Below are 17,625 nucleotides of genomic sequence, written 5' to 3' on the forward strand. Positions count from 1 at the left end.
ATGGTTTCTCAGAGGGCTCAGTACACACCATAGTACAAGCAGCCACACACATTTTCATGCAGGTCTCTTTCTAAGTGCAATAATCTTGAACTTGACTTTAAACCCCTTTTCACCTCACCTCTCAAAGACAGTCACTACAATGTTCCAAATGTTCAGACCAGCTGCGTCATGTACATGCAATCTGCACCATCACGCCAGGTTTGTTTTGTCCTCAGCAGCTGCGTGCAGCAGATCACACTGACTTCGCTATCAACTAACTGTAGGGTAAAGTTAATCTATAAAACATTATTAGTTTAATTCATTTCTTTGATGGCATGCATCACCCCAGAACCATTAGTGTCAGCTTGCTATTTACATTTCAGTGCATGAACATGATCAATACTGCTCATAAGGTTCTTTTTATTTGTGCAGACAACATTATGTACAATAACAGATAAGAACTTCACTAATAATTGCCTGTCCATAAGGTTGGATTTCTAGAACTCTCTATACACACATTATTATAAAGGTCAGTATGACAAAATATTATGATGATATCAGTAAATAAATTGAGAAAACAATATCAGCTGACAGACTTCATAAAACTGAGTCTTGGGATTTGCAATTTAATGAAATGAAAGGTGCGCAGCCTTTTTACTCAACAACTAACTGGTACACAATTCCTGAAAGAAAGCTGGAGAGACTGGGCCCACTTCTCAAGTATTGTCCAAAACAGAATAATATCAGTAACAGTGAGGGCGTGTATGGTTTTATGCAGCTTTTAGCAATATTCCAGCAATATCATGGTGGGTAACACCAGACATGGGCTTCAAACAATTTAACCATGTGGGGAATTGAACCCTGACACCCAGACAATCTGAGATTCAAACCCACAACCATAGGTCTTGTCTGCTACCAGTCATTTGTTTGATTTTTAACATCACACTCATCAATATAAACACAAAATTCATATGACAACAACCTGCAAATAATCAAGTCTAAACCAGACAAACCTGTGATTGATATAATGAGTAATGTCCCATGCAGTCTGGATATGATGACACGCAATCAACTAGTTCCAAGACCACAAAATCCATTAATTAGCCTCTTACAAGCACAGGTTGCTGAGAGGACTATTTCTAACCCGAATTCTACCATGAATTTGGAATTTTAATCGATTCTGATTGGTCAATAAGAGGCTATTAAATCACCATATACCCCTCTCATTGAAACGCTGTGTGTTCGGTTCCAAAATCAATTTAGCATGGTTAAATCTACAGGTAACTATCTCTACATTTAAAACACAGCATGTTTATCCCTTTAATCACCATTGGGTAAGTCATCAAGGGGGGACTATAAAGTAACATCAGAGTTAGTTTCAACTTATCAACTCGAAATCCGTCAACCAATAGCATTTTACTAAAGCCTCTTAAAGAAACGCTAGATATTCTCGTAATCTAGTTATATAAATCTCATGACCCTTTTTTCATAAATATCTATCTATCAACTATGAAGTATGTGTCGTCTTTCTTCCTGTTATCCTTTTTGTAGGCAGTACCATAATGTGTGGGAGTGGAGGGCTAGTCTAGTGGTTAAAGCGTTCAAGCATAAGGAGCTGCAGGTGACCTATTTAAAACCCGGAATCCCCACAGTAGTGCTAACAGTCCAAACTCCGCAAAGCAAATTGTGGTGCTTTAGACAACTTGGCTAACTGTCCCCGCATCTAGAATAACAGAAGAAATGTCAAAGTTCGAAGCTATTATTCACAAAGGATGGCTCACACAGCTCAAACATACACACATGTAAACTAAAATATCATTTGTTCCAATTCAATTAAAGCTCAAATTTCCATACTGCACTGGGGGAACTTATGTGGAGCTGTGAGGAGTCGGTGGTGATGGAGTGGTTTGACAGCCACTCAGGTGCACTGCTGGTCCAAGCTGGGGAGAATCGATACTCTCCCTTGATTGTCAGCGAACATGCATTGTTAACACTCACAGGTGACATGTGGTTATCTCTCAGTCCCTTGATCATCACACACATCATGCTATCATTAAAATAGAAAAAAAACTCTCCTGTGATTGATTATGCATTATTATAGTGACATTTGGAGTCAGATAAGCAACTGATATATCTGTTTCCCATACGACTGCTGGAACCAGTAGGACTCGACAGTTACTAAATATATGTACACACTGATTTGCACTGGCAGATAATGATGATTTCTGGGGGTGTCATGAATGATCAATGCTTTTCATTTCTCAACGGTCTGACAGAAAATATTGATGACAAGATGAAACACTAATAGTTGATATCATATTACACACGACTTTAACTTTTTTCTTTAGTCGTATAAAAGCTAAAAAATACTTTGAATCATGACCTTTTGTGAGCATTTAAACATTCAGTTTCATAAAAAATAAAAGCTGTTACCTACCACACAAGTAAACATGAAGGTTGTATCACTATAATGAAAGCTCCCTCTTTAAGACACTACCCTGCAGTCTATTTAACCTGTAAGACAGTATGCATTGATATGTCATCTTGTTTTGCGGGAAAACAAAGGCATAAATATACACGGGTCATATACGGTAATCATATAATTCTACACAGGGTAAGAAAATAATTTTTAGTTCAAATGTTTACGCCAGTGCATAATCAGTCTCAATTATCTGCCGATTCCATTTGGCATTAAGTCAAAATAGTGATGAAAACTACATGAATGGATCATTGAAAATCAGTGATGATACCAGGTGTTCGCCAAAGGGCATGTCTTGCTCTACCGGTAGAGCCCGACACTCAAACAATTTTCATAAAAAAGCAGGCAATACCCTAGCCTGTAAGGTCAAGCCAGTGATCACTATCGTGAGCAATAATCCACGTTGTCAGGGTACGATGCCATGCCGTCAAACAAGTCACCATCGCAGAATGTCATTTTCCTAATGATGAAAGTTATTATCTAAAGTTGAACATGTACGTGCATATTCAGAATTTGATCTGATACAATGTAACCAGTTCAGCAGCGTCTCACAGATGTCATTGTATCGTACCTCACTGAATTCCTTTCCCTTTTTTTAATATTCACAAACCTTGAATTGTGTATACCGATATGTTTTAGAAAGCTAATAGTAGTTTACACAGCCACAACCAGTCAACATATCAAACAACTGTGTACAGTGACCTTATAGTGTACAGCAAATGATGACCTAACACTCGCTGATAGCTGCATAACCTCCTTGCTACAGTTGAAGGTTGTCACAACAACCACCTCACTCAGCGGCCATTATTTACAACAAATATTAAAGTAGAGAGCCAAAACATTCAGCTTCAATGTGTAAAATAAAAATGTTCTGATTAGAAGGTTTGTCTTCCTCATGTACATGTAACGAAAGCATTTTTTTTCCTACTTTTATTCAATGAATGCACAGATCAGTGGACTACAGTCAAGAACTGTACTTCCTTACTTGTGTCCTATTCTCACTTGCACATTCTTCATGTTCCTGGGTGCAAATTTCGGGAAAACTGCTAATTTGTATATCATGCACTGTCAAAACTACATCACATCACTTCAGGTAAATGAACAGGACATAACAAATTTGGTCAAATGTGAATTTTTGCGATAAAACATAGACATGATAATTTACAATTTTGATCATATTTCCTGTTATGCAAAGCATTTTTTAATATACAAGTATTAATATTATCAATTGTAATTGTCTTATAAAATAAGCCAGAAATAACTATCAGCTGTACGTACTCATTCAGCAGGGTTTTTTTGGATGCGAATTACACAAAAGAAAATACTGAAACCTGTCTGACCTGTAAAAATTAACGTACACAGCCATCAGGCAATGGTAATCACTAAACCATTGTTATATCACTGCAGCCAAGTATCAGTAATGAACAATGTTGTCCAACCTGTACATTTTACTGTACATGGGCATCAGGCAATGGTAATTAAAAAAACTTGGTGTATCATCAAAGCATTTTCAACTATCATAACAGTAACATTACCCTACATGCGCCCTAGTAATTTGCCCACACTTAATCACCCGCCCATCCTGCACCAGGTTTCACTAAGCATGCTAAGGAAGAGACTGACTTTAGATCCCCGTTATATTGTTCTTGTGAGTCACGCCTGCATTGACAGCGTTGTTAACGAATACATTACACAGTATTGTTAGTCGCCATTCTGACTGCTTACATCTCAAATAAATCTACATCAAACATGATGGCATATTTTTCCAGTTAATGATATGTACTTATTACATCACATTATAATAGAGATTGAAAAATTGGTAGAGTGAATGAGTAAGTTTGGTTTGAAGTTAATTAAACATCTTAAAAGGCTTCATAATAGTTACAAGGACTGTTGAGAGGAAATTAACCCTTTTTCATCTGGTTAATGGGGAGATTTCAGATGTGTGTGTGTTAGTGTGTGTGTGTGCATGCGTACATGCATGCATGCATGCATGCGCATGTGCATGTGCGTTAACGCCACTCAGTAATATTCCAGCTATATGACAGCTGTGTGTAAATATTAAAGTCAGCACCAGACAATCCATGCAACTGGGAATGATGAATTGCAATCAAACAAGTGGCTTATATGGGAGGAAAGCCAGAAGTGATGCAGGTACTAATGGTTCACCACTTTCATTTCATCACTCACCTGTCATAGCACAAATCATGATCAGTGGGATTCTGGCATTCTTACCAATTCATAGGATTCTGACATGCCTCTAGAAGTGATGCTACTCTGCACACTGTATTCTGGTGCCTTAGTGACTGGGACATCTGTGCCCCATTGGTACTCATTCAGAAAACTTACTGACTATTTGCAAAACAATATTGTACTGAAGAAATATGCATTGAAAATAAGTTGAAAACTGAAATTTTCGCCAAGAATCAGTGAGTGAGTGAGTGAGTTGGGTTTAACGCCGCTTTTAACAGCATTCCAGTCACATCACGGCGTGTCAGCTTAATATGGGAGGAAAGCCCGAAGTGATGCAGGTCTCAGACGTTTACCACTTCGGTGAAACCCACGAGCATGGGTATGGTGCTGACAAAACCTAGAAACATAATCTGGGAGAACCGGGATTCGAACCCACAATCATAGGTTTCTGGCGTGCCCAAGGGACGCAACTCTGCACAGCGAATCGCGGCGCCTTAGACGACTGGGCCACCCGTGCCCCCCGCCAAGAATGAACGCCAGAGCCAGAGCTGACGTCCATTTACATTCTTATATCTAGCCCTTTGTAATTGTCACCAGCCAAGGGCCAGTAGGTTAGCATTACTTCTAAAGCTGTTTAGGCATTATCAAATCTGACAAGAAATCATCTTGTTGAAGGTTAATTGGTTCCATTCGGTGTAGAAATTCGCCATAAATAGGCTACTTATAGTACCAGATAAAATTGGCAAACAGCAGATATTTATCTCAGCCAACTCATGAGACAGCATTGTTCAGGCTAATACAATACTAATCCTCAAACTTATAGTTCTACATTCAGACAAAGGATTATACGACCAGGTGTGGGCTGATCCAACCATTGTTAAGTTTTCGTTTACATCCTAAGCCACCAACAAAAAGAAGTGATGAAAGGTTTCTCTGTAGTCACTTTCAACAATGGTAGATGACTGACAAACAGAATAAATACACATACTATTGTTATAAAATACTATGGTGTTACTAAAATCCACTGACATAAAAACAATACTTGACAAACAGCCCTGAAAGATGTGAATAATCACTTACCTGTATTCTATCACGAGAGAACGGAAAGAGTTGGTGAACTCACTGGTTATTCCATAGGATGGGCGTAGGAGGTATTCTAACACTTGTTAGCCTTTTACCCATTGTAAATAATGTACAGGTTGTCTGTTCATGACATTTACACCTGAAGCAGCAACAAGAGGAGTGCCCCTTGTGACATCATCAGTTTCTTTTGACAAGCATCAGTATTGAGTTTTGAGCATAACATGACTAATATGGACTGTTCGGGTTGAAAGTCCAGAGTTTTGCTTTGACCTGAACATGACTCAAAAGTTTAGTTGACTCTGTTATGAGTGAATGTTGCTTTACATTGCCATATACACAATTAACAATGCCATGATATACACTGTCATATGTACAACTTTACAGTCGTATATACAACTTTACAGTCATATATACACCTTACACTTCCATATATACACTTCATGCTGCAATACTAACACTTCACACTGTCACATATACACTTCACACTGACATGCTATACACTTCCATATATATACTTTACACTGCCATATATAATTTACATTGCCATATATATTTTACACTACCATATATTCTTTACACTACCATATATTCTTTACACTGCATGATATACTTTACACTGCATGAAATACTTTGCACTGCCATATATATACTTTACACTGCCAAATATACTTTGCACTGCAGGACATACTTTGCACTGCCATGATATGCACTTTATACTGCATTATACACTTTACACTGCATAATCATGATATACACTGCGATGATATACAGTCATATACACTTTACACTGCCATCGACCTTCATAAAATCAGATCTTAGTTCTTGCTACCACTAAACAAAGATCTGAGTTCATCCCATTACAGGTCAAGTCAGAATGACCTTTAATCAAACCAATCAGAGCGCCGCTTACCAGATCCGGAAAGTGACAATCGGAATGTGTTTTCTTATCATGCAACAAGGGATATTCCAAACAACAGTTGTGGACTGTACGTCTATCTCTCGCTTCAGCATGTTCAGAGGGATAAAGATTTGAAACGGAAGAGGCTTTTCATGAGAAGTACAGAATTGCTTATCTATCAGACAAACCAGAACTTTGTTTTGTTTAGACTTCAAATTTTGAATCAATATTTTTCAAAGCTTGGAATGGAAGTCACCAGTTTCAAACAAGTGCCATTTTTCATCCTCCGTGAAAGCTGCTTTCTGATTGGTTAATATTGACTTCTTATTAGTCATTTCATTGGTCAGTCGAAGTTCATGAAAAGGTTGTTCTGACATGACCCATAATGGGCTGTCCTCAGTTCTTTGATTAGCGGCAGACCTTAGGAGATGTAGGATGCCTTAATGGCAAGCATGGGGTGCTGGGACCTATTACACCCATGAATACACATCGGTTTCATTCCATAGAGGAAATCATCATCAGTTTTGAAAGTATATTCAAGACAAGTTTGGGAACACGTTTTAGAATACAGCACCACAGGTTGGTCTCTGACGTAGGTCACATGTCACTCAGACAAGCAACCAGTTTTTGTGAGAATCCGTGAGATGCAAACTCGTGACCTTTCGATTGTTAGCCTGACATCTACACTTAAAGCAAATATGCCTAGTCATGCCAAAGATGATATGGAACAGATGGAAAGTGTCGAATAGGTGACGGACACCCACAAGTGTCAGTCGGCTTTTGAATCATTACTGAACAAATGCAGCTCATGTGATAGTGGCTTGTGTGGTTGTTCCAGGACAGTTTCCAGTAGCTCAAATATTCGACACTAAATCATTTCATCCTGCTATCTCATTTTTTGTGAAGAATATTAAGAGGCGTTATAGAATCTAACAGCCACTAAACGGGTACCTAACCCTATGATTGTAAAGGGGTGATTGATTGTAAAGGGGATTCAAGGGCTAAGGATAAGCTTGGGGTTACCTACCCAATACAATAAGCTAACCCTCAAGAAGTGAAGCCAGAGCCACAGCGTAAAGGGCTAAAGGACAAACAGAATAGAAAGGGAAAAAGCACCCATGTTTTGCATCACATTTTGTCCATTCAATAAGAGATAAACAGTATTTTTTTAAACTAATGGTTTGGTGACATTTTCATTTTACCACTCGCATAATTGTGGTTCATGTGATAAAAAAAAAGTTTACTTGAAATTTGCATGGGTCAAAGTAGCCTTGGAAACATGAACAAATAAATGAAAACTGATTTTAACCGAACAAGTCACTTGAATCAAGGGTGACATAGCTTGGTTCTCGATTCAAACCTTATAAGCAATAACTATGATGAAAGGAAACTAGCAAAGGGAGGTTACTGACCTCCGTGAGGCAGCAAAAGACCTTTTGGTGAACTCTAGGAACATGATGAAAATATTACCATTAGCATGATTAGCAAAATGTGATAATTTGTAGAAATGAACTGAAAGCCCTCTCGGACACTTAGTCACTTGCATTGTGACAAGTACCTTGCCTGTGATCAGATCATGCAGTGAGGCCTTCATAACACACTGATTCAATAATATTCAAGCCCCAAACAGTGTTCATTATTGAGAGGACCAGCCACATATTTTTGTGTGCTTCTCATGTCCAACCTTAACCAGAAACAGATCGGGTGGGTGAAATAAGATAAAAGAAAAGACTTGCAAACAACAACTGTTTTTTACTAACTGTGTAACTTAATTAATGACCTTTTAAAGTTTAAAACATTCGGTACTAATCTCTAAATTAATTTGTGACGTAGATAGAGTTGCTTTGCTTCAGAATTTTTAATTAACATTGGTGAAGAAAGATCAAGCTGACCTGTTTTTTTATGAGTGCAATGGTAGCGGTCTATTTTTTTTATCACAATGGTGCATTGTTTTCTACAGCAGAAAGATACAAAAGAATGTATGACTTCACATTGGAATGAAAATTCAAGGAAGGTGGGAGATGGGAAGCTCAGAAGAAAATAACATATGGACATCCAAATCCTGATGGCATACATTTGTAAAGTAACTATGCTGTCATTTGTTTTCACATAGGATGCTGAAGGACTAAGGTTAATCAAGTCAATTCTCAACAAATCACCTAGGCACCATCAAAACAAGTGATAATAGATGAGGTCAGACATTGATTTGTCTCATAGGTGAGATATTACCAGGTATTGCCAATACCTGCCAAATAACATAATAAACATATAAGTAACACATCATTCAAATAATCATATTCTTATAATATCAACCAAAAGGTTCTCTTTTGTAAGTGAAAAGATACATATTTTATCTTCCTGATCAACACAAATGCGAACCTCATGTAGAACTTAAATAAATGTGTGATAATGAATCCTATGGTAAGAGTTTGGTCCACTAATACTACAGCCGTCACATTTTCCTGGAAGACTGAGTAGACTTGTGAATTTGAACTTCTTTATTATTTCAATGTGATCTTTTGGTACAGGTGCCAGTACCTTTACCATGTTTACCAAGCAAGTTACTTGCTGGATCATAAAACTAGAAAAACAACTCGTAGAAATCAATAATGCAACTTTGTTTTCAATGATAATACAGCTTAAAGAAAATCACTTAAAACTAAAAGATACATTATTCCTTGTTTGTTATGTTCGCAGGGAAATCAATCAGTTACTTATATATCAACACGAAGGAAATCCTATTGTAAAATTACCCACTTGAAGTTCAGTTCACATGGATTTATTGCAATAAAAGGGTATTGATTTCATGAAACTAACATTATGAAAAACAGTTTCACGTCTAATCTCCATCCCTCTTGTGACATGTGACATCCAGACCAATACAAATACTGCATCAAAGTGAGGCAGATTTCCATTTTCTTTATTCCGCCTGACCTGGGCTATTGATAGGACAATTTTTCAATAGCTTTCCATTAGCATGATCAGTGGGTGATTTTCTGATTACTGCCCAATTGAAAATCCCTTATGATACCTAGCCCATTAATAGAGGTGGAATACAAGCCATATCGACATAAGTGGTTGCTTATGTTGCATGTGTGTCATTTATCACTATAGCCTGCTTATGACTGAGGGGAAAAAGGCCTTCTTAGTGATTGATCTTTGGAAAATGAATATTTTATTGGCTAGATTATGAGGGTAGGAGGTTGGTTAATGACATGATTAAAACAAGTTTTGACATGTATGACGTATACGACAGAGCGTTCTTGATATGAAAAATTCATGAAATGTAAAATGTGATAAGAATAGCATTATCATGATTATACAAATAAACGCAGTGAGTCCTATTAAACGTGAAGAAGATAAGAAGATATGCACTAAAGACGCTTTATGTAACAAGAAAAAAATGATTAAATGTGAATATAATACACTGAAAAGGCCCCATCTCCGGATAAAATAATTTATGTCATCAAATTTTGAACTCAGTATCTCTTAGATGAGATGCAAATTTTCATTCATGTAACTTCAGTAGTTGAAAAGCAGGGAGCAAGGCCCATAAAAAATTAAGAAAGACACCAATTTTAGAACTCATTTGAGATTGTGACCAGTAACATCAGCCTGCAAAATTTCATTTCTCTAACTTTAATAGTTTTTGAGAAAATTTGTCCCATTGAGAGTTGGGCAGATGGAAGGATGGATGGACTTCGTTCCTATACTCCCTGTCCCACTTTGCGGTGGGGGATAACTAAAGCAACTTTCCATATTTGTAAGAAATATCTGGTAAAAGCAGAATCAAATGTACAACTGTCAACTGTACTATTCTGACTATATCATGAGTACGCGTTTATGAAAAAAGGACTTGGTGATCAGGCTCTGTTTTTCAGCTAATCATGTGTCATCATACACGACTGCTTTTGACATTTATCATGCTTTCCATGCCAAAGCAAAACAGCAAATAAACAAAACAGAAGCCCCTTTCACAAAGAGACCTTGTATTAGGGCTGGTGTATCTCATATTCTTTGACATAGACCTACAAAGGTTGCAGCATTAATGTTGCTTTTATGAAATGGACGAAGGATCTTTTATCTGCACAGAAAGGAAGAAGACATATAGTTAGTTCAGTTGATGGCTACAGTGAAAATCAGAGTCAAACCTCTTGAACACTTTCAGGTGTTGTCATTTGTGAGAACAAGAAAGTGAAGTTTCAGCTTCATTGGACAAGTGTATTCCAAGGAGATATGTCTACATTGCAAAGAAATGCATTTTAAGAGAATTTAGGAGCATGGTCCAAGTTCAAAGGTAAAAAAAGGTAAAAATAAAAAATATATTGAACTTATGCGTTAAGTCCCACTACTAGCTGCACATATACCAAATGTTATTATATTGTGACCTGAAATGACCGAGCAAGACCCATATTAAAGAATTTTTAGCTTGTAGTAGGGTTGAAGTAAAGGTCAAAACAAGGTCATAATTTTAATAATCTAAAAAAATGGAACATGTTTGTTGAGCCCCATTCTTAACACATGTATAACATTTAATCCCATTTAGGATGAGTGAGTGAGTGTGTATGGTTTTATGCTGCTTTAAGCAATATTCCATCAATATTACAGTATACCAGAAATAAGATTCACACATGATTCCGTTTTCAAAAAGAATAATGGACATTAATGGATTCAAACCTCTTGAACAAATTGGGACGTTGTCATTGGTGAGAACAAGCATGCGAAGTTTCAGTTTCATCAGACCAGTGGTTTCTGAGGAGACACACAACAGAATGAGACATGTATGCCAGACAAACAAGGCCATGACATAAGCTCACTTGACTTTCAGTCAGGTTAGTTAAAAACAGGAGAGAAATTAAAGACAAAACTTAAAGAAGACAAACTGTCACCTTCATAACAAATTCTAAGTAAAGTTGCACGCATCTTCCTTGTAATTAGTGACTCTGATCTCAAGAACAACATATCAAGTGCCAGAAATCTCTTATCAGGAATAAGACAGTAGGCTTAAAAACATTGTATGAAGCTTCTAAGCCCCAGACTGTGACAAAGCCACTTCTGTACATGATGTATGCCATGTTGCATTTGGCACTCCTCAACACACCTTGACTGATCTTGAACATTTCAACCTTCTGACCTGCCAAAACATTATTGACAATTTTGTGATAATTTGTTAATAGGAAACAATGACAAAAATCATGACACAGAGTAAATATACCTCTGTGACTGCCATTTTCCAATCACTCTTTCTGGTACGACTTTTCACAAACCTCTGTATTTCCCAATGTCAGTGAGAGCCATGACATGTATTTGACCTCACTCAACAACATAACACTCTCATAGGCGGTGTAACATGCGGAATGACTGACGTAAGATAAGACTTTGACCTTGCAGTGCACTCTGTTTCACAGCAGTAGGAAATATCTTCTACATTCTTGATCTGGCCCAATAGGAGGGCATTCAGTAGAAAAGATAAACATTGTGTAGCTAATAATCTGATGAAACTAGAATTCAGGTTCTGTATGTTGGAGGAAGTGAACAACAGCCTCATTGTCTGTATAAATGTTTCGACAGTATACAATACCACATGTACCAGAATAATTCTGATGTGACAATGAAAACAGACTGTACAATGTAACATTTCCTGAATACTTAGAATGATTACTTCCTAGTTTTTCAACAGATCTCACATGAACAATAGATCAGCAGTGCTAATATGGGATTTTATCTACCAGGTCATGACATACAGAATATACATCCTTGCATGAGTGGCATAATCACCACTTCACATTACATGCCCAACACATGTTTGGCATTCGATAAAACTTGCATGACAGAGATGGATTTGACACTACTTTGAACAGTATTTCTGTTACATCATGGCATGTCAGTTTTATGTATTACAGGGGAAAGCCTGAAATGATGCAGGTCTTGTATGGTGTCAATCATAGGTGTGAAGTAATGCAGCTGTGCACAGGTACTTTTGGTGCCATGGATAACTGGGCCACCCTCCAAATTAACTTAAAGAAGAAAATAAGGCACTTTTTCAATCAGTCTACTGTCTAATGTTGATTTGCTACCTTTAACCTATAATGGTCCAACTGTGCTACTATATACTATGCAATAGTATATCTCTAATTTGAGATAAATAGATGTTTGTCTCAAACCTGTGACTTAAATAATATTGTGTCTGCTATAACATGATAACTGTCTACCTTTATCTCAAAGTTTAAAGCAGATATACAGTATAAATATGGGATTAAATAATTTAAAGTATATTAAAACAAATATCTTGAAGAAAAAATTCTGAAGTTAATATTAGTAACAATTTTAAAACCAACTCGTATTCCAGAAAATACCGAAAGTTAATGAGCAGAGTTGTTAACAAGTGACCTGAAATCTTGTAGAGTTGACTTGCAGAGTATCACTGTTTCTGTATAGTGTTTAGTACATTACTAGTGTTCAAAGACCGATACTAGGAATACACATGGGCTTTCAACATTTTTTGATACTAATATTGACTTAAGGATTTTTTCTTCAACATACTTGTTTTGATACGCTTTATAAATGATTTAATCCCATACTTTTACTGTACATATCCTTTAATACTCTTCAAACAAAGGGAAATGGTGTAGAATCACAGTGACATCACAGCTGCAGCTGGGCCTCTATCTGGGATTTCGATAAGCATACGCGCTGGTGGTGGGGGTCAGGGCAGTTGTTTGTTGCTTTTAGATAACAATGAAATAACATGACCTTTTTTTGGTGTAAATATGTACTTTGTATGACTAATAACATGTTAATAAATGTTTTGAATTAATAGATCTCCTTTAATCACCATGGCAAAGGACAACAAGCCTGGTCTTTACACATTGTAACTAACAGGGAAATAGAACCTAGGTGTTGGCATGAAGAGCAAGCACCGTAACCACAATGCCATTCCCCATTGCTCTTGCTCAGGAGAAAGTATGTGAAGCACTGATCACGCTGATAAATCACTGAAAGTGAGTCAAGCTAAGGCCTTAAAACTCTGTTCTTGCTTGTTAACTTCATCATGTTCATGTGTGTTCTTATGTCTTTATAAATTCTTGGAATAGTTTCTGCATTAATGTGTGTGCAGTTTTTATGAGTGTTGTTCTTTACCACATGCTGTGTCATGGATTATTTATACTGTCTGTTTTTCTTGAACGTCACAATATCTTGAGGTTTATTCATGGGTTCTTTAAGGGTTACTAATACTAAGATAAGGGTTGACTGTATCATGTGTATGTTAACATTTGTTTGGCTGTCCAATCAAAATGTGTCTGATGAAATGTTATCATCAACTTAAATATTAAACAAGAGTTTGCCACTAACGTGGCTATATCCCCCACCCCTGTTGCAGAACTTGTCATGGAAATTGTAAAAAAAAGAAGAGTTTGGAACCTAAGTCCATCTTGTTGCCATGGAAACATACAAAAATAAAAATTTCTAAAATTTCTAAATAGCAAAAGGCACCAGTTCAGCATGTACCTGACAGACCTGCAAAGTTTCATGAAAAAAAATTGAATGGTTTCTGAGTTATGCTCCGGAAACGAAACGGGACGGACGGACAGAGCCCGTTTCTATATCCCCCGCCAACTTTGTTGAGCGGGGGATAATGAAACTTTAACTGTTTACATAGGTGGTTCATATACTCAACAGTTACTAATTATGCATCTAACATCTTCCCAGTAACATTATTTCTTCTCAACATGCATGATGTATGTACCTGTCGGAGTAAGAGTGGCCCAGTTTGCTGTATCCTTAGGCATGCCAGAAGCAGAGATCATAGGCTTAAATCCAACCCTGTCCTGATCGTGATTCAAGAACTGTCAGCACCATAACCATGTTTCACCATGGTGGTATACATGTATGACCTGCATCAGGTCGGTCTTTCTGGTAAAAGTGGCATTATTCCCAACTACCTCACTCACTTTCGTGAAGTAGCAGCTTCATACAAAATGAACAACATTCTGCATTACTTTGGAACACATCATTCTGTTATTGAAATTTATAACAACAATAATACATCATTCATACATGGAAGTCGAACAGAAATCTCCAGGTCATACATAATAAGTAATGTGTTTTCCCACGGGTAATGGTTACAGTTACAATTGCTTGGCTACTACCCCGGCTATCTGAATGTGTCCCAGCTGCTGATCACACACAGGAGGCATGTGCTGTCATGTTTCTGTATAGGGGATTACTGGTAATCCTCTGTGTGTTTCTGTATGTACAGTAGGTAAAACCATTGCCTCAGCAAAAGCTGCCACAAAGAGGCTTACACAAAAGACACGTTGGCAACAGGTTTAACTTCTGATCTTAGCTGTGTAACATGTAAATGGTTCTAATACGTAAAGATGATATGCAATCTGTTTTGTGATTACAAATTTTATTTTGAAATATTTATACATGTAAAGGAGTTTATGATGCAATAAGTTCATCCTTAGTAAATCAACACACCAGGGTTCATAACAGAGATTATCAGAGTGAGTGAGTGAGTTTGGTTTTACGCAATATTCCAGCAATATCACTGCGGGGGACAACAGAAATAGGCTTCACGCATTGTACCCGTGTCAGGAATCGAACCCGGGTCTTCGGCGCGACGAGCCAACGCTTTAACTACTAGGCTACCCGACCGCCCCGAGATTATCAGACCACTGATGAGGAATATGGTATTGATATTCATGAACAAAACTCATATTGAACTGCATGTAACTGCCTGACATGTGGATGCAGGGATAGTTTGAATTGTATTAATAAATTCCCCACATCTGTCTCAATCAATATCTCAATCCCATGTTAGTTTCTTGTATTGTAAAGATCCAGTTAAAGGCGATGCTAACAAGGCATCATCCATGTCCCTTGTTGAAATGATAGTCTTACGCCAGTAGGGTATAATGAGGGTTCATGCAGCAGCTACACATGGTGGTTGTCAGATTTCATCTGAATGTTACTACAACATTCTAGCAATTACTTCTATAGAGAATAACTGTAGTAACTAGTAACTTGAGAGTAACTGTCAAATAAAATCTTACCTCTTTTGAAATACAGACCAGTACGAATATGTAAGGAAAATGGCCTCAGAGTTGATTTAATGACCATAACAAGTACATGGTGCATGCCATATCCTCACAAGAATAGGCATATGTTTAATAACTTGGCCAAAGCTCAATTTCTATATCAGTCTAACACTGCTTTAGATATACATTGTACATCTGGTAACCTAATATTCTAGAGCAAACACAATACATACCTTAGCACTGAAGGAAACTGTTTATGGTTGGAATTCACCTGGTTACGTGTGGCCTTGAAACACGCTCACATCCAGCAGTTATTACCTGACACTGTTTCCACTCACATATCAAGAGTAACTCCAGGACACTCCAAAACAGAGCCCTGATATGCAAACACAGTCTCTCACTGAACAATCTGTATCCAAGTCCTTACCTATCAAGGATGATTAAAGTTTTGCACACAAGCTGTTGGAGACTGGTATATTGGATCCATATAGAAGAGACCTGGTATATCAGAGACTTTATATGATATACACACAAAATCTCTGCTGTATAGATGGATTTCAAGGGACACAGATCCAACTAATGAACCATTTGTATTCTATAAAATTCACAAAAGGTTAACAGGAACAGCAGAGCTCCAGCGTGAGTGATTTAACCAATCTTTCACACACAGACTCTGAGTGTAGTTCTTGCATCCAAGTACATGTGATCTTGGAGAAGCCCAGCTGAGTGACTAGTGGCCAGGATACAAGCAAGTCAGTAGTGTATATTACAGGCTTTAGTAGTCCAGATCTCCACTGCACTCATTACAATACAAGTAAACTAATCTTCCCTTTGAGTAGGAATGGCCTGGCATATAGGTGTTTAGAACGTCAGGCAGTCATACAGATCTGGCTTGGCTGGAATAAATAATTCAGGACAATGATGAATGCTTTGTCATTAATTGGCCAAGGCGACTGACTACCTGCTGATTCTCAACAGACAGGTTGGGCCTGCAGAAAAATAGGTGCTCTATTTATAGGTTAAAACGGAGTGGCATATATTTTCTTCATTAGTTAGTTGATATTACTATTACAGAAATACATCATAAATTTATTTGAATATTATTTGTTTGATATCTTATGTATTGTAGGAGTTTTGGGTTTGAGTGTGTGAGTGAGTGAGTCAAGTTTAATGCTACATGTACTTCAAACAGTATTCCAGTCATATCATGGCATGTCAGCTTAATGTGAGCGGAAAAACCTTAAGTGATGCAGATCTCAGATGTATACCACTGGTGAAATCCATGAACACGGTATGGTGCTGACAAAACTGAAATCCAAATCGGGTCAACCTGGATTTGAATAATAAGTTTCTGGAGAGCCCAAGGGACGCAATTCTGCACAGCAAAACACAGCACCTTAGACAACTGGGCTACCTTTGCCCCCGATTTTGTTTTGAAATATCACATGTCCTTAAAGTAAGTATTAAATCACATGATGCACAATACAACCAGTATTCACACGATGCAAACTACAATGGAGGCATTCCTGTCTACATGGTCAACATTTATTTTTGTAGAAGAACTTTGTGGTTTTCAAATTCTGCTTTGGTTATCCAGTTTTCAAAAAGGAGGAATGGACTAGTTAAGCATGGTACAACTACAAGATTGCAAACTGAGATCCAACAGCATTCAGACCCTGAACATAATAAACTGCACATGCATACATATATAAATGGTCAAAATTGGATCTCCTAAACGTATTGAAATTAGATATAAATTCTGTGAGGAAATATCAGCAAGACTATAGGTGCGATCATCATTCAAAGCCTAGACTAAAATCTAGTCTCTGAAATGAACATATCGTACATAAAAAAAACAGTTGTTCAGTTATCTTAATAAAAATATAATAAAAAGGAGCCCAGTGACTCTCTTCATTTCCTGATACTGCAGTGATCTAGACTTGCCAAAC

The 17,625-nt window shown here is 37.4% G+C and overlaps 1 protein-coding gene across 3 annotated transcripts in view; it reads right to left on the reverse strand.

Moving 5' to 3' along the window:
• The window catches only part of LOC139462572 (cAMP-dependent protein kinase inhibitor gamma-like), a 63,842-nt gene that overhangs the window by 37,256 nt on the left and 8,961 nt on the right, over positions 1-17,625 (reverse strand). The window contains exon 1 of one of the 3 annotated variants that reach the window (XM_071244435.1): positions 11,848-11,906. The exons of 1 other annotated variant lie outside the window; for it this stretch is intronic. In XM_071244435.1, coding sequence (XP_071100536.1) covers positions 11,848-11,862 — 15 coding nt within the window. In that variant the 5' untranslated portion in view covers positions 11,863-11,906. Of the gene's footprint in view, positions 1-8,044; positions 8,070-11,847; positions 11,907-17,625 lie in introns of those variants that run through there. One more of the 3 variants, XM_071244537.1, reaches the window with a different exon arrangement.

This window comes from Haliotis cracherodii, unplaced genomic scaffold, assembly GCF_022045235.1.
Source record: "Haliotis cracherodii isolate W230 unplaced genomic scaffold, xgHalCrac1.p SCAF_1, whole genome shotgun sequence".
In the NCBI taxonomy this organism is placed as follows: Eukaryota; Metazoa; Mollusca; class Gastropoda; order Lepetellida; family Haliotidae; genus Haliotis; species Haliotis cracherodii.